Source organism: Rhodamnia argentea, chromosome 8 (genome assembly GCF_020921035.1).
Source record: "Rhodamnia argentea isolate NSW1041297 chromosome 8, ASM2092103v1, whole genome shotgun sequence".
Lineage (NCBI taxonomy): Eukaryota > Viridiplantae > Streptophyta > Magnoliopsida > Myrtales > Myrtaceae > Rhodamnia > Rhodamnia argentea.
Genome location: NC_063157.1, coordinates 4325953 through 4347941, shown reverse-complemented (window position 1 = coordinate 4347941; position 21989 = coordinate 4325953). Strand labels below are relative to the sequence as shown.

Sequence of the window (21989 nt, the reverse complement as noted above, 5' to 3'; positions counted from 1 at the left end):
TTTTTTGTTTTTTTTTTGGCCCTTCTGGCCCAACAAACGCGAGCACATAAACATCCTTGAATCGCACGGAATCTCAATCGAGCTTTCGCTCGCACGAACCGAACTTTTACATAACGAAAAAGAAAGTCTTCCCGGGGGAAACAAAGGTCGCGACGAAGCCGTGGAGAGCGACAAAAGAGGGGGGCGCAGGTCATCATTGACTCTGGACAATAATGGGTGGGGGAGAGAGAGTAGAGAAGAGGCCAAAAGGTACTTCCTTTCTGCAAGAGTGATGGAGATTGTAGAGATAAGGAGATAAAAAGATCAAAAGCAGAGAGTCCCCCATCTTGTCATCGCCTGCTAGTAATTCACTAGGACACTGTACACCACTTGGGGGGGAACGCACTCGATTAATCTCATCTTTCCAAGGTTCTTTTTTTAACCTTATTCTGAACCACAATTGTGCATCCGAAAGAGTTCAAATCAACAATTAAGCCCCACCAATCTTTAGATCCATCTGTGGAATCAGAGATTTATTATTCAGCAAGTATTACTGATCCCCACGACTGGACTCGACCCGACTTGGGTGCACATAGAAAGTTCAAAAGACAGAAGCAAAGAGACCCTCTTTTTGTCCCTCGCTTTCACAGTGGCAAAATATGGTCGTCATCATGGTAAGCACAAGTGAGAACAATGCCCATGTTCAATGAACCGCTAGGGTTCGGGATAACTCAGTCAAGAAACTACCAAAAGAGCAAACCAAAGAAGAAAGACCCACCACAGTTCCCTCCCTCTCTCTCTCTCTGAAAAGCAGCATGCTGCATCAGAGCTCCAGCATCTCATGGCGTACAGATGAAAGCACAAGGGCTTTTTGGGTAATGCGCTCGTGTCCTCACCCTACCAACAAAGAAAAAGCTGCATTCAAACTTGGTTTTTTCATTAGGGTGGGCCCCCCCCGGGGGAGGAGGGGGAGGAGTTCGTAGAGTAGAGTCCCACCAGCAACAGCAACAGCAACACAACCCCTGCGCAATCTTAAAAAGGAAGATTCCTGACCCTCCACGAATACACTCTTTTCTCTTACTACCCTTCTTTCATAACTACTTGAAAGGAACTGTTCTTAGGTTTAAACTCCAGATAGGAACCAGAAGGAAGAAGAAAGAAAGAAAGAAAAGCGGCATTGTTTGAGGTCAAGCGCGAGGATTGCTCCGTTCAAAATGGAGCTGTCAACGATCGGTGGAGCGAGTGCTCTTTGGGAAGTTGCGATGCTTCAGCCACCCACAACTGCCCAAAAACCCAAAACAAGAAGTTGCATCAGTGTATCCGCAAGCCATTGCAGTAATTGTATAACTTTGCCAAAAGTAAACAAGAACTGTAAAGCAAGCCTCGGCATGAATATATCCTGCAAGTGACACGAGCTGACACTGAGGTGGACTAGAGATGAGATGACCAAAATAATGCAACTTTAACTTGGCTTGGCCACCAGAAGTTAAAAAGAGAAAGCAAACTACCAGCTTCTCTGCCTGACTAATCAACAACAATATATAAAAGAGAAAAAGAAAGCTGACTGTAAGTCTTTAAACTGAGTAGAACTCAATAGGGAAAGAAAAGGGGAAAAAAAAACAGATGGTACTTATGTCTGGACGCTAGATGCAACAATTTAAGAGCAAAGAAACAAAGAAAGAAAGGGAAAAAAAAAGAGAGACATTACCTGTTCCTGCTGCTTCTTCAGTCTAGCATTCTCTTCCAACAAGTGGGCAACCTGAAGTTCCAGTTCGTTCGTATAAGCCTGTTCGACCAGAAAAGGGAAAGAAGCGCAACATATCAGGAGAGAGAGAGAGAGAGAGAGACAGGACTAAAAACATTGGATGCAAGAAAATTGAATTAACAGACATCCAACAAAGGACAACAAACGCAACATCAACAACAGTCAAACAGGACGTCGTCTTGATCAAACGAACACAATAATCTCCACATTAAGTTCAGGAGCAATTTTATGTAAACACGCATAAAAACAAATGACTTTTCCTGCTTCCTAGCTCTAGACCTCGCAGCGGACTCTCTGTTCTTGATCATCCTCTTGTGCCTCCGGTCGCCCGAGCCGCCCTCATTCTCGGACACCCTTTTCTTCATATTCCCAAAAGCGGCAACATCGCCATGATTCCCGGGGTCAGCAGAGTCCGCCAGAGCCTCAAAAGGGTTAGTGCTAAAGCAGGCCATTCCCGTCCTGTTGTGGCTCTGAAACCGAGCGGTGCTCGGCCCGAGCGGGCTCGAGTCGTCGAGGAAGTGAAACTCGGGGCCGGAGTTGTTGAGGCTCAAGAAGGTGAGAGGGTGGTGAGGAGGGAGCGAAGAGGAGGGGGAAGCGATGTTGGCTGGGGTCGCCGGGTCCGCGTGGGAGGGCCGCCCGAGGAAGTCTTGCAGGCCGTTCCCTCGCAAGGCGGGGCTAGCGGAGGAGGGGCTGTGGTGGTGGTGGTGGGGCTGGAGGGAGGAGAGGGTGATGTCCTTCCACACCTCCTCCATGATCCTAGACGGGTTCGGGGTCTGGCGGCGGTCGCGGGATGGAGGAGGAGAAGAAGAAGAGGTCGAGGAAGATGAAGGAGGAGGATGCAGGAAGAGGAGGAGAGTCTGCCGACGAGAGCAGTGAGTTTTGGGGGTGTAGCCGTGGTGTTGCCTTCACTAAGACCACCTGACTATGGCAACATCTCGATGAGAGAGAGAGAGAATCAGGGATGATGGAGATGGAGATGGAGATGGAGATGGAGACCGTCGGAGATCAAACGCACAGTCTCGCTCATATTTCCACAAATGAAGACAAAAATGGTGAGGCGGGGGGAAGAGAGAGTAATGGCAAATTGGCAAGAGTGGTGGGGGACGGGTCGGGTCATAGTGGGAAGAGCGATTTATGGTGAAAAGTCCAGTTTCGTCCTTTGAATTCTTCTACGCCAAATCAACTCGCGCAAGCGGAAACGATAAGACTAAAATGAAATGACATTGGAATTAAAAGCTCTCTATCAGAACATGCATTCGGACGTACAATCCCCTGCGAAAATACAGAGGAAAAGCCCCTCTCAATGCCGGTTCTCAGAATTGATCATTGACAAGTTGTATTCCACTTTGGAAAAGAAACAAAAAATTGAATGCTCTCAAGACCTTAGGTTTGGCAAATAGCCCTAGGTAGAAAAGAAATTCCCGGAAACAAGCCAATGATCTAGAATAACGTAGCGCGCTCGAAAAAAGTTCTTCCGCGTTGTATGTTATGGGGCCGCGTAATTTGTTCCCGAATAAATAGTCACGGCCTTGTCGAGCGAAGAGTACACGACTTCGTTATCGGAGTTTGCGTCCACGTCACCTGCTTAATAAAAAACCGATGTTCTTACAAGAGGCGGGACAAGAATCCGATGTGGAAAGCTTGAGTGCAACTTTCGTGTTGAGAGATCTCGCTGTACATATTCGAAGTCCAATTAAGCATTTTTATCTTCAAGATGGCAAACCGTAATTTTAATAGTTGGGAGTCTAATTTATTGGCGATCTAAATCAATAGCATTTGATTATGTAAATTTTAGTTGAATTATGATTGTTGCATCGTTATTGTGCGAATCTTGTTATTATTAGCTATCCCTTTAGAAAATATGGTAGGTAATCATCTAAAGTATTGTTTGAAACAGTAATACTTTGTTGCAACTAGGGCTTATAGTTTTACGATCACGATTACATGATACATTATTGAGATGTGCTTATACTTGAAAATTTATTATTATCACTGTTATTTGATAAGAAAATTAACTAGCCATACTCGTAGATTGTAATGATCTCTCATTTATCATAGTTATAATTGGTGAATCGGGTTAGGGTTAATACCGCAAAAAATCTCAAATCGGTATACCAATGCCACATTTACCCTTAACCAATCTTTGCTTCACAAAAGTCGCAAATTGTTAGACTTGTGACGCATTTATCGTAAATTAATCTTTATATAACAAAATTCCAAATTGGTATACCCATGATAAACATATCGAAATCTTAGGGCAAAATTAGAGATTATGGGAGATTTTTGAAACGTGAGGGAGTTCTTAGGCCAAAATTACCAATCTCAACCCATTTTCTTTAGAGCTGGCTTCCCCAACATGACATTGTTTAGGAGATCCACTTATGTTACTTTCATGTTGGATCCACGTTACACAATGATCATTGGAGTTGTTTGCCACGGGTGTCTCCATGTCGGCTGTTTAACGTGATATCGAGGAAACTTAATGGATGGTAAATTTGCCATGTGTATGCCGGTTTGAGATTCTTTGCGACGCAAGAGTTAAATTGAGCGTTAACGTTGCAAGTATGTATTTGTTTGAAATTTCTTGTAGTATCAACGCTTGGTTGTATCCCATCAAGGTGTATAATGGGCATTCTTTGGTATTTTCCCACTTTATTTCCCATGCAGTTACTGTGAATCAAACATGACATTGCCTTGGAACGAGTCAAAAGACTATTCCATCATGCAAACCGAATTAGAGAATAGTAATTCCATTCCCATTGGGCCGTGGATCTTATCAAAACTTCTAACTCTAATATTAACCTAAATTTGAGCGCACAATCTTCTTTATCGGGAAAATACCGAAACATGTCTGAGTTTTTCACTGATGACTAAAAACAAACCCGTGTTTTCAAAACTCTGAGCTACATACCTTAGCTCCAGCAAAATTATGCACTTATTTACAAGATTGTCATCCTTTTTCAAAACATCTTGCCCCCATTTTTCTCACAACCATCCATATCAAGATAATTGTCCAAAAAGTTATAAACATATTATATGAGAGTCAATGCAATCGTAAACTTTTAAATTGTTTCAATTTAGTCATATCAATTTATCACTATGCTCATTTGGTGTTAAACCTTTCAACCGTGTCAATTTAGTCCTAAATCTTTCGAAAGATCATCAATTCAATCCTAAAACTATTATTTAGATAATTGGCTTAAAAGACTATATTGGCAAATCGTCAAAAAATTTAGGATTAAATTGACAAACCGTCAAAATGCTTATGACTAAATTAGTACAATTGAAAGGCTTATGGCGAAATTGACAAATACTCAAAAAGTTTACGACTAAATTGACATAATTAAAAGATTTATGACTAAACTGGCCGCCGTAAAATAGGTTTGGGATTTTTTAAGACAATTATCCTCATTCATATCCAAACCTCCAGCAAAACATGGATCCAAAACCCCAGCTTGGTCGTTGTAATCCGGCCGCCAACATTTGCACGCACTGCTCAACCTCCTCCGACATTGCAAGGGCATCACCCAACCCAAATTCTTCACGCTCTCTCTCTCACACACACTTTCTCTCTCTCTGAAATGGTGCCGCCGTGTTGGGGACCTCGATCCAAGGTCGCCCATGGCGTCATGACCAGTGTCACTTAGGCCAGCTGCAATTGTGAGAGAGCGAAGAGAAGTGAGTTTCAAAGCAGAGATGAGAGAGGGATCAAGGTGGTTGCGGAAGGGCATTCGAAAAGATCTCCCCCAGGGAATGAAGAGACATAAAGGGACCGCGACGGCGTTGGGCCGCATTGGTCGGGCGGTACTGGTCAGCAGCTAGGGAGGGGGGCGGCTGAGAAGGCTGAGGGTTCGGGTGTAAGTTCGGTCAGCTAGTTTCTTGTGATATTTGTACCTTAAAGAAGTGTGGTTAGGTAGAGGAGATACATCATGACTACCATACTCGCCCAAATGTGATCAAATCCAATAAGCGCATTCAATGAGGATGACGTCCCGTGTTTCTTAACTTGTGTCGTGTCGCTAAAACATTAAATCAAATCCATTAAAGAGAAAAGAAAAAAGAAGAAGAAGAAGAAGCAGGGGAGATCGTATAAGTGGGTCTTACTTGCCTTTTTCTCCCCCTGATGTAAGGCGATGCAATAATAATGCCAATGATAGACATTCAAATCTGGACAGTAAGACGGGTTTTCCATTTTTAACTTGATATAAAATCATGCATCTTCGACCAATTTAGATTTACTTTGAACGGAAAAAGTGTTATTGCCAAATACGTCAAATCATCAATGGCTCACTTATGATATATTTATGTAGTTATGGCAATAGATAAATACACAAAAGTCAATGATTAACTATATAGTAACCATAATAAAATTTAGTATTAAATTGTCATTTTCGCGTGTTATCGCCGTACTAATGTAGGTCCGCTAATTTGTCACTTAATGCCCCCCCACCAAGAATCCCAAACTTTGTCGTCCAAGGACCAAAAAGGGCCTACCGGTGTTATTGAGAAGAGAAAGAAACACTAGGGTTTCTTTCTTATTTGCTTTGCCATCCTTTTTGTCATTCTGTCTGTGCCTTTTGAATAAGGAAAAGGAGGACAGAACAATGCCGACCGCGAAGTGCATGTGCCTTTCCTATTCTTTCTCGATGATGGAGAGGACATAGGGTTTGGCCTAGGGTTTGGACTCTCCGCTCTTACTCCAATTACATTGAATCAGACAGACTCGGGGCGTGCATGGCCGGGCGATATATTGAGAAACTATTTTGTCTTGGGTGGATCACGAAATGTGAAACTGCGAAACGGGTCATCGGGACAAAGTTAGGATCATCGCGGGATCTTAAGGAGGAAGAGGATATGTCTTTGTTTTTTTTTTCAGCCGAGTTCAGATTTGATCATAAGAAGTGGAACGAATTCTTGTCTTCCTTAATATAAGATAAGATCAGATTCCTAAAACAAATATTCAAACTAATCACACGACCTATATGATTATTTGAATGTAAGTATTCATTTACAGATCATTAATTAAGGTTTCTCTGGACTAGTCTCAGATTTGGGATGTCACACCACAAGCGTCCAGAGAGAGAGAGAGAGAGAAAGTACGATGTGACTGATCCGAGAAGGACAGAAAACAAAATTATATTGGTAAACACATGTTGGGAGTTCTGAAGAATCTGAGCAATACCGCCACAAAAGATTACGTCAAAGGTCTGATTTTTCTGCAAGAAATCCAACAGAGGACAGGTATTCCACTCGCCCTTTTCTTGACTTTTCTCGTTTTCTTTCCCTTTATTCTTAAATTTGAATTGAATGACACAAGTCACTCCACGACATGAACACCTGTTTCTTGTTCATGGGATAAATTGCTGCTCCCCCCCGGTCCATCCTCAGAATCCCCAACTTTCTTTTCTTGGAGAAACCATTCCTCCCCACTCTCTGCAATCATTTATCTAACCATTTGTTCTCACTTCACTCGCTCACTTCTCTCTTTCTTTGACTTGCCCTCTTTTGTATTTCTCGAACGGAAATATTTTTTCCCAATTTCATGTTATGCCTATGCCATGATAGGAAACCTAGCATGAGAGTTCTTTTTATCCTTGGCCTACGTTGTTTCTTAAACTTTGCAACCATTTAAAGAAAGCATGGTCCCGTCTACTGTCCTGTATTTTCTCACCAGCTGCAGACAATTCCATATGGCTCATTAGACATGAATGTACAGAAATTAGCCCCAAAACAAGTAAAGCCCCCCACACCCTTTGACGGAGCGAGATTTTTGCAGCTGCTCCTGCATTTATGTGCTCATCACTGCTTCGACTTCAGTACCGGTTAACACCATTCTGTCGAAATGTTGGATGGTGGATTGTTGGTTTTTTAGTCAAGAGAGGAAAGACAGCAGACTTGAGAAAAACGTATGGAAGGGAAGAAAACTTCACTACATAACTTCAGCAAACATTACAATTTAAAGGAAAGAAAAATAACCAACCACTAACAACATGGCCCTACAAATAAGCCACAATAAACAGCACTAAAAACTTAACTGCTTCCTAAAGACTAGGACAACCATTTAACAAACTGAAATGACTAAAACATAAGCTGTACGTGGACATGTTTCAGTCCTGAAGCATATTCCTAACACTCCTCCTTGCTTTAGGAGCTGCAAACACCAATTTTCCGCCTCGAAACTCGAACTTGCTGATTGGAAGGGGCTTTGTAAATAGATCTCCAACCTGATCTTCGGACTTGCAATAAACCAAAGTCACAGATTCTTCTTTTTGCACTTCTCTCATAAAGAAAAGCTTGATGTTGAAATGCTTAGTTTTCCCATGAAACACGGGATTGTGGGATATAGCAATAGTAGCTTGGTTGTCAACAAATATCTTAGTGCTTTCTTTACGCTCAAGATTGAGATCCATTAGAATTTTCCTCAGCCACAAAGCTTGATTAACGTAAGGCATTGCAAAGCAACAAATTCCGCTTCAAGCGATGGATTGAGCCACGCTTTCTTGCTTCTTCGAGCTCCAAGAGAAAACACCGGATCCAAGAACAAAACAGAAGCCTGAAGTGCTTCGCATATCATCAATGGAGCCTCCCCAATCACCGTCGGAAAAACCAACCAGCTTGAACTCCTTGCTTTTCGTGAATTTGACACCAAAATCACTTGTCCCTTTAACATATCGAATCACTCTCTTGGCAGACCTTGAGATGCAATTCACTTGCGCAATGCATAAATCCGGACAAAATACTTACAACATTCAAAATGTCGGGCCTTGTTCTTTGTGAGATACATTAAGCAACCTATCAAACTCCCGAAATATCCCTCATCAACTTTATCCGCACCATCTTCTTTGCATAGCTTCTCCTTTTGATTCATAGGAGTGCTTACTTCCTTGCATTCTTCAAGCTTAAGCTTCTTTAAGATCTCCTTCGCATACTTCTTCGGCGGATGAAAACCTCATGCTCGGCTTGCTTAATTTCCATTCCAAGAAAGAATGACATTAAGCCGAGATCCGTCATCTCAAAGACCTTCATCATTTCATGTTTAAACTCCTCAACCAGCTTTGCATCATTTCCTATCAGCAAAAGATCATCAACATAGAGAGAAACTATGAGGACATCATTGCCTAGACGTTTGACATAAAGAGTGGCCTCGGACATGCTTTTTTAAAGCCTAAGCTCAAGCAAATGGTCATCAATTTTGCTGTACCAAGCTCTTGGAGCTTGCTTCAAACCGTAAAGAGCTTTCTTGAGAAGAAACACCTTGTCCTCCTCTCTCCTTTCTTCTCAAATCCTTCAGCTGTTCAACATAAATTTCTTCCCGCAAAACACCATTTAGAAATGCTGATTTTACATCAAGTTGATATACTCTCCAATTCATTTGAGCAGCTACAAAGAAGCGAATTCTTATGGTGTCCAATCAAGCAACCGGTGCAAAGGTATCCGAGTAGTCCACGCCAAACACTTGAGCATAGCCCTTTACCACAAGTCTTGCCTTGTGTTTGTTGATAGAGCCATCAGCATTGAGCTTGGTTCCGAACACCCACTTGACTCCAATTACTTTTCTATCTTGAGGCCTTTTCACTGGAATCCATGTATTGTTCTTCTCTATCATGGACAGCTCCTCCTTCATTGCGGCTATCCACCTTTGATCATTTTTTGCTTCTTCATAATCTGCGGGTTCACACACAAGCAATGTTGCATCTTTGATAAATGTCGAGAGCAACCTACTTCCTCTCACGGGAACATTATCTACAATTTCATTTTGTCTTTCTTCATCTTCTTCAGTGCTTGAACCAAAGAGCTTGAATTTTGGCTCTTCCACGATCCGACTTCTCTTCTTTGCATCATCCCGGTTCCACTCTTCATCCTCCACGAAGTGAACATCCCTGCTAACTATAATATTTCCAGTTTGTGGCTGAAAAATTTTATAGGCCTTGCTTGATCGTACTATAGCCTATAAAAATACCCGGTAAAGCTCTTCTATCTAGCTTGTCACGCTTACTCTGTGGAATATGAGTGAAGCACAAGCAACCAAAAACTTTAAGATATTTCGGAGATGGTTTATAACCATACCATGCCTCATATGGTGTCCGATCTTTCATTGCCTTTGTGGGAAGTCCGTTTTGAAGAAACACAGCCGTACTTGTCTGCCTCCGCCCAAAACTTCTTTGGCAAATTCTTCTCGTGCAGCATGCATCTTGACATTTCCATGATGTACCTATTTCTCCTCTCACTAACTCCATTTTGCTGAGGAGTGTAAGGGGTCAGAAGGCGATGCTCAATGCCCGCATCTTCACAAAACTTGTTGAATTGTACCGAAGTGTACTCCTTCCCATTGTTAGATCTAACAATCTGAATTTTGCAGCCACTCTCATTCTCTACTCTTACCTTGAACTTCCGAAAAACTTGAGCCACTTCGATTTGAACTTCAAGAAAAAAATCCAACACATTCTAGTGAAATCATCAATAAAGGCAATATAATAGAGACTACCCTTTAGAGAAGGTGTTCTTTGAGGGCCTGAGACATCCGTGTGGATCGGTTGCAGCTTTCTTGAAGCTCTACCGGTTGACTTTGAGAATGGTTTTCTATTGAGCTTGCCGAATTGACATGCCTTGCGACTTGAAATCGATTTTCAAATTCGGAAGACCTTCGCCATTGTCTTGGATTTCATTTGCAACATCCCGTGGTGATGGTAATGCCCGAGTCTCTTGTGCCAAATCTCGGTGACATTCTCCTTAATTGAGAAGGCTGCCTGCTCCTCCTCCAATGGATTTAGAGCAAAACTTTTGCCTTTCATTCTTACTTTAAAGATTTCTTGGTTGGTTGCATCTCTAATCAAGCAAAAATTGTCTTCAAAGACAACTTTAAACCCTTTTCCAATTAATCGACCAACACTCAACAAGTTTTGTTGAATTTCACGAACAAAAAGAACATCGGGAATGAACTTTGTACCGAACAACGGGTTATTGCAACTGTTCCCTTGCCTTTAATCGAAATATAGTCGCCATTCCCAATTCTCACTTTGGTGATAGTGGTAGGCCTCAAATCACTGAAAAGCTCCTTATCATTGGTCATATGATTGGTGCAACCACCGTCAATCAGCCCAGCTCTCACTTGCTTCACTTTGCTTGCAAAACACGTGGCTACAAAAAGTTGATCCTCCTCCTCTTGATCAACAAGTTTAGCCTCTTCTCCTTCTTTGTGGATTTTTGTTTTTGCATATGATGGCTTCATGTCCTGTTTGATTGCATTTTCTACATTTTGCATCAGGTCTTCTCCAACATTTGAAAGGTGGATGACCTTTTTTCCCGCAATGTTGACGGGGAGGATAGTTCCCTTTCACTCCAACTTTCTTATCTCCGGCCTTGCTTTTGCTGCCCGATGTTGAACCTTCGCTCGTTGCTTGAGTCTTCTTGCTTTTCTGCCATCTAAATTTGCCATCACCTTGATGCTTGGCTAATAAGGCTCCTTCAACAACTCCCTCTTGCCTCATTACACGTCTTTGCTCTTGTGCTTGCGGGGCACTTAAGAGTTCCGCGGTGTGATCGCGGACAAGGTCTTCGTGTTTTCGAAGGTGGTTATTGTAGCCTCAAACCTTTCGAAGCAGTGTCACAAGAATTTTTTCGACAATTCTTGAGTCCGTCAATGAAGAACCCAAAGAACCGAACTCGATTGGCTATCCCGAGAAGTCCGTTAGCATACTCCTTTATGGTCTCGGTTTCCTTCATTTTCTGCATCTCAAAATCACGGATTAGATTCAACACTCGCATTCCACGAATTCTCTCATCTCCTTCATACTCGAGACTTGAGAAAATCCCATATCTCCTTTGCTGTCTTGAGAGACATAATTCGAGAAAAAATGGTGGCTGAAACTGCAGCAAACAAGCAAGCTTTGGCCTTTGACTTCTTTGTCTTCTTCTCCTTATGAGCTTTGATCCGAGCCATGGTTGGATTGGCGGGAAGTGCAGGGATTTCATAATCTTCTTCCACTGCTTCCCAAAGATCCAAAGCATCCAGGTATGTCTCCATGCGTACTGCCCATATCTCGGTAGTTATCTCCATCGAACACTGGTGGAGCAATTGAAGAGAGACCAGCTTCGGCATCCATGGCTTGTCGGACTCACACAAGTCCCTTAAGAAGAAAGCTCTGATACCAATTGTTGGTTTTTTAGTCAAGAGAGGAAAGACAGCAGACTTGAGAAAAGCGTATGGAAGGGAAGAAAACTTCACTACATAACTTCAGCAAACATTACAATTTAAAGGAAAGAAAAATAACCAACCACTAACAACATGGCCCTACAAATAAGCCACAATAAACAACACTAAAAACTTAACTGCTTCCTAAAGACTAGGACAACCATTTAACAAACTGAAATGACTAAAACATAAGCTGTACGTGGACATGTTTCAGTCCTGAAGCATATTCCTAACAGCGTTTATATGCCTGCCTTCTTCTGCGAACCGTCCCATGTCCCGAGAGCTCGCTCTATTTGGTTAACTGTTGTCCGAATCTCGTGTTAAGTCGCGCGAGTTTCGTCGCTGTAGGAGTGAGGAGGGAAAAAAATATATGAATCGGCAGATAGAAACTGGGAAGATTGATGGGTTAAGTTCGGTTCTCGTTAAGAAATGCTAGCAGGAGAATACAAATCCATATCAGGAAACGGAAATGGACAAGAGAAAACAACAAACGGGGGAAGAAAATGGTCGAGAACTGGATTGTTTAGAGTAACTAGGGCATGAAACAGGATGAAAACGAAGTAAGAGGATCCCGGGACGATGTCTCTCTGTCTCTGTCTTGTTCTTGTTGAACGGAAACCGAGACGCGGGCCCGTCGAGGGAAGTAGAAGTACTCTCGGATGTTGACGAGATGACACGACTGGTGTTCATATCAGATTCTGCAGTGTCCTCTCTAAATAGTTGAAGCTATTCAGAGATCTTGTGGCCTTAATTCGTTCACAGTTTTATTTTTCACAAACCCATAAGTATAATCCCCTTGCTCACGGAAAAAGGGAAAAAATAAATAAACAGATAAAGCTTAGCCGCTTTTTCCTCGTTGAATTTCATGACAGAAACCCTAGTTTTCTCCTCTTGTTTGCGTACTTTTTTATTCCTGATATAGGATAAAAGCTTTAGATTGCACGTGATAACATTTTTGAAAGTAAATTTTTATTTTAAAAATAATTTTGAAATAGAAATTCATTTGACAATATAATTTCTAAAACAGAAATCCGTTTGGTAAAATTTTTTACTTTTATAGTGAATTTTTACTTCTGAAGTTATTTTTTACCCAATTTGAGAAATTAAAAAAAATTAATTCTTAACTCAAGAAATACTTCTCTCTAACAAAAAAAAAATAAATCAAAAAAATACTTTTCGCCTCACCTTCTATTCGTTACGTCCTTACTCCCTTTTCAACCACACCCGCCTTTGTTGCCCCCCACAGCCAACTGTCAACCACCATTACCGCTAATCACTGTCGGCCACCGCCCACCGCCAATCGCCTCCCGCGACCACCTCTAACCGCATGCCATCACTCGCCGTCACCCATTGCCACCCAAAGCGCCCCTAACCACTGCCCATTGCCACCCCCGACCACCGCCACTCATCGTAGCTCGCCACCAATGGCCGACCACCGCCGCCGTTGCTCACCGCCGATCATCACCCATCGCCGACCACCACCACGGCCGTTGAGTCCCCATTTTGGGCGACAGGAGTAAAAAATAAATAATATTTTTTAACAATATATAATAAAATTTTAAATTTTAAAAATAAAGTATAATTTTTCAACCATTATTAAACGAAATTATATGATTGAAAATCAATTTCTAGTGCAGAAGTAGAAAAATCAACTTCTGCTTTTGATTAGGAGTAGAAAAATCAACTTATAACTAGAAGTTAATTTTTGAAGCAGAAGTATTGTCATGTGCGCCCTTCGTTTATTAGCCATTTTTAATGAACTAATTCCATGCCCGCATGTTTGAGTGAAGATAACCGGACCTATTAAATATGGAATTAAGATAATTAGGTCTTTCATATGTTGCAGCCAGTGAAATTTCACCATGCATAGGAAAAGCAATGTTTGTAAGACAGAGCCCTTGGATACAAAATCATTTACAGGCTCCGTTATTTTCACTAACAATAAATATTTAAAAATTATTTTCATTAAAGTGATTAATCATATTAGTTTAAATAATCAGTCAATGAAAATATCTTACCTTCGTTTATTTTCGTAAACAATACACTGAATCATTTTTAGGAAAATTTCTTGCAAATAATACATTTTTCACCAAATAAATGCACTCTAAATATTAGTTAATTTTTCAGCAAAAGTTTATATTGCAATCTTTTGGTATGACATCATGTGTTGCCCCTCCTGGTCGACGGAGAGATTACCAAACATCTAGCATTCCCTCATGTTCAGCGGCAATGAGTTTTTTGCTAAACTATTAGCAAGAGTAGAAACTGCAGCTGTTAAGAAGTTGCATCCTTTCAAATAGGAACTAACCAATCTATGTGTATACCATGAAGTTACAAAGGTTGTACCTAGGATTTTGAGGGCGCCATTGGCTGTTGTTGTTGGAATATGCGTGGCCTGTGTGTCGTTGGTTGTTCCAAGTTCCAACGCTAATACTAACTTGAAATTAATCTCATAATTATGTATTGCTTAAAAAAAGGGGAATTAGAAAGGTGTGACATGAATATATTTTTTTTATATTTTAACAATTGACCAGAAAATTTTTATATAGCATAAATGCTGGTTTTTTCCCGCCACTTGTAATAAATCCAATAAAAATACTAAGGTAAATATCTAACACCCCATAATGGTTGGTGACACGGAACTCAACCCCTTCGAATCCTCATTGTCACTGTCAGAGTTTGAAGAATCGTCTTCAGGCGAGGCCAAAGCAGGTCGCGACAATGGTAATGTAGATGTATATTCAAACCATGATAACCCGTGGAAAATTAAATTTTGGGTTAATACCATTAAAATCCTAAATCATACCTACTATGATATCATACTCCAAACTCTTTGCGTGTACTGAAAAATTCTGAACTATGTATACCATAACAACAATACTCAAAACTTATTTTGTGTCAATATAACCTCTAAATTATACCCACGGTCACATCAACACCCTAAGTTTTAATCCCATTAGTACAATTTTGGGGTAATAGTGGCACGAAAAAAAAAAAATACGGGTATCGATGTCTCGGTGAAAGGAGGGTTTTGAGTTTTCGATGGTAGATGGAAAAGGATTTGGGGGTGTCATTGTCGTTACGGGCATAGTTTAAGATTTTCGTTGGTACTTTCCCTTCAATTTTTTTTATCGAACACATGTACATCAAATATTTTGTGATCTCCAATGAAATTGTGTTAGATGAAAGCGTGTAAGGCAAATGAGATTTAAAAAATTTTGACCTCATGATCTCGTGCTTTGATACGATGTAAGATTCTATGTTGCCATTGTCAATTATTTTAAAAATTCAAATTTTTAGATGAAGTGGTGAATATTTGAGTGTTTTATTTGAAATTATTAGGGGTGAGCAAGATGGACCAACTAAACAGAGAACCGTCTGGACCAAACCGGACCGGCTGTCCGGTTTCCAGTTCCAGGGGATACAAGACTAGACTGGACCGATTAATTTATTTTTCATTTTTTAAATATAAACATGCTTAAAATCACCATATGCGGTGCTTTAGTAAAAAACTCACAAAATGAATTTGTTCTTTAAAGCATAAAATGACTTAAGCTTTTTCATACATAGACTTAGTTCACGTCTAGAATATGGCAGGACATATAATCCTATGACTATACACTCCAGATAAGGCAAATAAAACTACCTTGACACTGGTTGCATAGTCTGGACACAATGCCCACGATGACCACACAACAATGGGAACAACTTTTGCCAAGTGATTTGCTGGCATTCGTAAATACCAGTAGAGTTCCTACAGGCAAAAGGGAAAAATGACGTTTAAAGCGATGTTGGGAAAAGTTTCAATACTAATTGTCGCAAATGCTGTCAAAGACATCCAAAAATGCCAGCAAAAGTTCACTCTTTAGAGGCATTTGTGAGTGGCATTTGCAAATGTTGCGATCTGTGTTTCTTGTAGCAACAATTGTAAGTGCCAGAAAAAATTCATCGCAAATAGTCCTCGAAAACATTGCTTCACCGCGAATTACCTCCGCTTAAAACTGTGAAGTTGAGATAGAAAGCGACAACCAGATTACAAAGTCTGCAACAACTTATTAAAGACACACTCGAGTACTCAACTCCTAAACATGATGTTGTGAACTCCGAACTCGATCGGTTATGTTAAACTGCTTGGGAACCGGACCAGATCAACTATTCGGTCCCTAATTTCGAAAATTGGAAACCGACCCCTCTGGTTCGATTTTCGATTCTTGAGCACGATCGAAACCGATCACCCTTAGAAATCATGGCCTACAATCATTTCTTCTCTTTTGAACAGTCAACGTGACCTGCAATTTGTCAATTAGCCAAGGCTAGTCAAAGATGTGAGAGATTTCCATGTAGGAATTGCACTACCACATTCCCCGTTTCGATTTGATGGTGGGTTTAGGGGGGACGGGGGACTAGACAAAACCCTGTCATTCTTGTGTCTGTAAGTTTATCCAAGTGTTGCACAATGAGAAAGAAAGTCCAGAAAATGACACAAATAGCTCTCAAATTTTGGCTCAATATACATCGCGATTTTCTAATTTTTAATTTATTCAGCATGTCCTATAAACTTTAGTATATTATGTAATATAGTGTCTGCACTTTTGATACATGTTCAATTTAATCCACATACCATATGAAGATGTTCAATGTTATTCGGATCTCGAATTAAAAGAATGATTATGCTGAACATTTTCATATAGTTTAGATACTTCGTTGAACACGTGTAAGGAGTTTTGAATCATATTAAACGTTTCGAATACAATTTATGATTTATATTAAACAAATTAAAATTTTAATAAACGCATTATAAATTGAATCAAAGCGCGAGGAAATGTTGTGTGAGTGGGGTAGACAGGGAGTCGCAGGCAGATTCTGACTCTTCGGAGCTGTGAATGTACATGGGGACATATATATGGATGCGGGTCGCAGCAGGGAGCAGGCAGGGTCCGTCCAGTGATGGCAACAGTGGCGCTAATCATGACCCTTTGGATGCTTCTCTTTCACGCACTCCTTCCAACACAGATGGGGGAGCTCCATTTCAATTTCAACCAAGAAGGAAGTGAAACCAACCCCTTCCGAGATCGATCGGATTCTTACACAACTTCCCTGCCACTCTTGTCGTTCAGACAGAAATTTCGTTAGGGTTTTGTTTGGCCTGTGTTTTTTTCTTTTTGTACAAAGAAATGACGTAAATAATTTATGAACTCTGATTGAATATATAATATGGTACCTAAAATTTAATCTAATGGATAATACATTTTATGAACTTTTAATTTGCTCAATTTAATCCCTAAATTCTCAATAGATATTTAATGTTATCTATCATTTTGAATTAATGGAAGGATAATATTGAATATTTTTATATAATTCAGGGATTGGTTAATTTCCTAGACATCTTCCTTATAAGGAAAACTGAAGGGTAAACTTTGAATTAGATCATACATTTGTAAACATGCTACACTGGCATTCTTTTATCCAGGACGAGCCAAAATATTGAATTTGAGAATCTTTAGAGTTCCCTCGATAAGATCACTCCGAGTTCCGAAAGCGTCATCTCTAGGGTTTGTAGCTCGGAATGACGGGTTCTGGGGATCTCGTTTCGAGCACCGGGTTTTTGTCAAAGAAGTTGCTTGGCCGGAGCTCAAAACTGTCACTTAACATCGGCATTATTGGGAAAAACCTCTTGGTAAGGGACGCGATGAAAGCCCAGCGTGTACCACAACAAAATGTCCTAATTCCCAATCTTTCCTGTTCCCACACGATCAAAATACCAGAGGCTAAAAAAATCGACCTTTGTCACTAAGATAAAAGATTAATAGTGGTAATATTAAATAGAACGGGAGAATTATATTCAAAGTCCTGAATGATTAGTACATAATGCATGCAAACCTGTTCTAAACTTTTCACAAAATGCAATTAGGCTCTAAATCCTTCGATGCTCGTGTAAATTGAGTGCCAACCTCACCACGCAAGCTTGATCAACTGTTCAATCGGTCGCTGATGGATATTGAAACCGCATAAGTTACCTCTTGCTCCAACCCTGATATCGTGATTAGCAAAGGACGTAAAAATATGCATTCATCGGAACTTACCTCTTGGTCCAAACATCTAAAGTATCATCCCTTCGGCTTTGATCGATGCATCGACCTCCGGCCCATTTTTTCGCTCTTGTTATACGGAGTCACCCCTAAGTCGTTGTTGGTGAAAGCGGCGCAGATCTGCGGGTAATCATCACGGAACAGGACGGGGCTTGCGATCGGCTTGGGACGAGGCGGTACCCGGCATCATTCACGACTTTGGTTCGCTTGTCGGGGTTGACCACGACTAGATCGCATGGCTCCGATCTCAAGTGTTGCTGCTGTTGTCGGCTAAGTTCGTATGTAATAAATTGCAATTGAACGACGAACAACTAACCCGAAGCCAATGCAGATGAGTATGCAGAAAGTTGATCCGAGCCCAACGTATTGTCGTTGTGTCCTTAAGACAAATTTGTCCCCTCAATTCAGATAAATTTCGTACCCGAGGACGTTGGACAATTGTCTCCCAGGATAGAACGGATCACGTTCCTCTGAAGCGGTACTTCTTCAAAGGACTCCAACGAACGTAACTTTGCAGAATTATCGCACCGAATGTATGAGGGGAAAACAGGTATGCAAGATTTGGAGGAAAACCGAAATGTATGCTCAGGAAAAAGAAAGAAAAAACCGTGTCCCGAAATGGCCTATTCGAGGACTATTTATTTTGGAAGAACGAAAAGTCACGAAGAGTCACGAAGCTTGAATTCGGGCGGTAGTTTTTTCATAACCGACCAACTCCTTACGAACAATTGTATTCGTTCGTTATTCTTCGAATCCGAACAATTGCAATCGTTCGTTCACGGACGAATGTCCGAAATTTCCGAACAATTGCAAGCTGTTCGTTCGCGGACGAATGTCCAGAAATTTCTAGACAATTCCGTTCGGCTATGTGTCCGTTCGGCAAAAAATAAAAGATTGATGGGCAAAAAATAAAAAATGGAATATAAGAAGCCCGGACCCGAACCGAACCGAGCCGAGCCGGCCGGACGGACGGCGGGCGGCGGCGCGCGCGCGTGTGGACCGAAATCCATTTGCGTAGGTCCTCCCTCCTCCACAAAAGTGGGGTGCCCCTTGGGGCCCAAACCCATTTGTGAGGTTCCACTTAATAAACCCATCTCCCATCTACCTCTCATCCTATGTGGGACTCCCACATTTCCTTCTCATTCACTCTAGAGGGATAAATTCCCCAACAATCCCCCACATGAATGAGATATTCGGACATCACGACTCTTTGTATATGCATGAAATGCAATGTGCGATTATTCCTTGAGAGATAGTTACATCGGGATAAGTAGTCCGAAACTTTGAACTTTCCCTAGTGAAACCTATCGGACTTACTCGGTCAATCAGTAGACTTGATGTCTTTGAACCGTCGACCTTTGGTGTAAGCCTAGACAATAAAAATCACATAACTTTCTCTCGAACAAAGTTAGTTCTCACTGTTGTGTTCGTTTTGGCCATGAACACCGCCTGGTCTCATGAGTGTTTTAGAGAATTCGGCCTTTTCAATTCTCACAGTAGCGGCCCTCACTTCACACTCACATAGGTGATTTCTGAACATATAGTATATCACATACTCAATTCAGAATCATTAAAAGCTTTTCGCTTAACCTTTATATATTAGTACTGTCTTCATTTAGGAATGAGTAATAAATTACAGTACTCTATACGATCTTCATAACTTGGTTGTCCCTTTGAACCTAGATCTTGGGATCTCCAATCAACAAGGTAGGGTATCCGCTATGAGGACTTAGTTATAGGCCTTAAACCCATTCCTTTCGATGTTTTTACAACTATCTCTCTAGTTAGGCCTTTTGTTAATGGATCTGCAACATTATCTTTTGACTTCACATAGTCAATGGTGATAATTCCACTAGAAAGAAGTTGTCTTACGGTGTCATGTCTTCGACGTATGTGTCGAGACTTACCGTTATACATGACATTCCTTGCCCTTCCTATTGCCGCTTGACTATCACAATGTATGCATACAGCAGCCATCGGTTTAGGCCAATTAGGAATATCTTCCAAGAAGTTTCGAAGCCACTCTGCTTCTTCACCGGCTTTATCCAAAGCTATAAATTCTGATTCCATAGTGGATCTAGCAATACAAGTTTGTTTGGATGATTTCCATGACATCGCTGCCCCACCAAGTGTGAATACATATCCACTTGTCGATTTTGTGTCTTTGGTGCCGGTTATCCAATTTGCATCACAGTATCCCTCAAGTACCGCTGGATACTCTGTATAATGCAAAGCATAATCTTGAGTATGCTTCAAGTAGCCCAATACACGCTTCATAGCTTTCCAATGATTTTCATTTGGACTAATTGTAAATCGGCTTAGCTTGCTTACCGCACAAGCTATGTTCGGTCTAGTGCGAGTTCATGACATACATTAAACTCGCCTAGTATACTTGCATACTCATTTTGAGCCTTACTATCACCAGTATTCTTTGAAAGATGTAAATTAACATCTATCGGTGTACTTATCGGTGATATGCCTAAATTCTTGCTTTTTTCAAGAATTTTCTCAATGTAATGAGATTGTGATAGAGATAGTCCTTCGATGTTTTACGGATTTTAATTCCTAAAATGACATCTCGCGATCCCCATATCTTTCATATCAAATTTACTTGTGAGCAAACATTTGATCTTCTTGACAATCTCACTATCACTGCCCATTATAAGCATGTCGTCTACATATAGACATAAGATGGCAAAGCTATTATGAGTGTTCTTAACGTATACACATTTATCACACTCATTAATTTTGAAACCATTCGACAACATAACCTTGGTCGAATTTAGCATGCCATTGTTTTGGTGCTTGTTTCAAGCCATATAGTGACTTGATAAGCCGACATACTTTATTCTCTTGTCCCGAACAATGAACCCTTCAAGTTCTGTAAATATATTTCTTCTTCCGGATCCCCATTTAGAAAAGCTGTTTTGACATCCATTTGATGAATTTCAAGTCTATACAAGGCTGCTATAGCAATTAACATCCGTATAGATGTAATTCTCGTGACAGGTGAATAAGTGTCAAAATAATCCAGACCTTCACGTTGTGCGTAACCTTTTACGACAAGCCTAGCCTTATACTTATCAATAGTACCATCTCGCTTTCATTTTCCTCTTAAATATCCACTTACATTGTAATGGCTTATTGCCAGGAGGAAGGTCAACCAATTCCCAAGTATGGTTTGACAAGATGGATTGAACTTCACTATTGATAGCTTCTTTCCGCAGCGAGGCTTCGGGAGATGTCACAGCTTCCTTATATGTCCGAGGTTCATTCTCTAACAAATATGTCAGAAACTCAGGTCCAAAAGACGTAGAAGTCCTTTGCCTTTTACTACGTCTAGGTTCATCCTCCATTGGATCACTTCTAGATGTAGTATCTCGAGACCTCTTATTATTTTCAATTGGCTCATATACTATGTTATACGGAAATATATTTTCAAAGAACGAAGCGTCCCTTGATTCAATGATTGTATTAACATGTATATCCGGGATCTCTGACTTATGAACAAGAAAACGATATGCATTGCTATTCTGAGCATATCCGATAAAAACACAATCAACAGTCTTTGGTCCTATCTTAACCTTTTTAGGCTTAGGAACCGCAACCTTAGCCAAACACCCCCACACTTTGAGATAATTCAAGTTAGGCATTCTACCTTTCCACTTCTCATAGGGAGTTTGTTGTGTCCTTTTGTGGGGTACTCTATTTAAAATAAAATTTGCTGTCAAAACAGCTTCCCCCCACAAATTCTGCGGTAAACCAGAACTATTCAACAATGCATTCATTGTTTCTTTTAAAGATCGATTTTTCCTTTCCGCCACACCATTCGATTGCGGTGTATAAGGAGCGGTGAATTGGTGAATGATGCCAAACTCAGAGCATATTTCCTTAAAAGGAAATTCATATTCACCTCCTCTATCACTTCTTATCATTTTAATTTTCTTATTTAGCTGAGTTTCAA

The 21989-nt window shown here is 40.8% G+C and overlaps 1 protein-coding gene across 1 annotated transcript; it reads right to left on the bottom strand.

Annotated features, from left to right (window-relative positions):
* Positions 1-964: 964 nt before the first annotated feature.
* On the bottom strand, positions 965-2599 carry LOC115744674 (protein FD-like). The gene is made up of 3 exons (XM_030679981.2): positions 2005-2599; positions 1688-1765; positions 965-1260 (listed from the first exon to the last, which is right to left on the bottom strand). Exons 1-3 carry the CDS (start codon positions 2494-2496, stop codon positions 1189-1191), a joined length of 642 nt encoding a protein of 213 aa, XP_030535841.1. The 5' UTR covers positions 2497-2599; the 3' UTR covers positions 965-1188.
* Between the last annotated feature and the right edge of the window lie 19390 nt (positions 2600-21989).

Bases quoted from the DNA above. Each gene is read 5' to 3' on its own strand.
- LOC115744674 (XM_030679981.2), bottom strand. From the start codon at position 2,496: ATGGAGGAGGTGTGGAAGGACATCACCCTCTCCTCCCTCCAGCCCCAC. The intron at 1,766-2,004 runs GAAAAGTCATTT...CTGGTCGAACAG, and splicing joins GGTCTAGAGCTAGGAAGCAG to GCTTATACGAACGAACTGGA. The intron at 1,261-1,687 runs GTAATGTCTCTC...GTTTTTGGGCAG, and splicing joins TGAAGAAGCAGCAGGAACAG to TTGTGGGTGGCTGAAGCATC.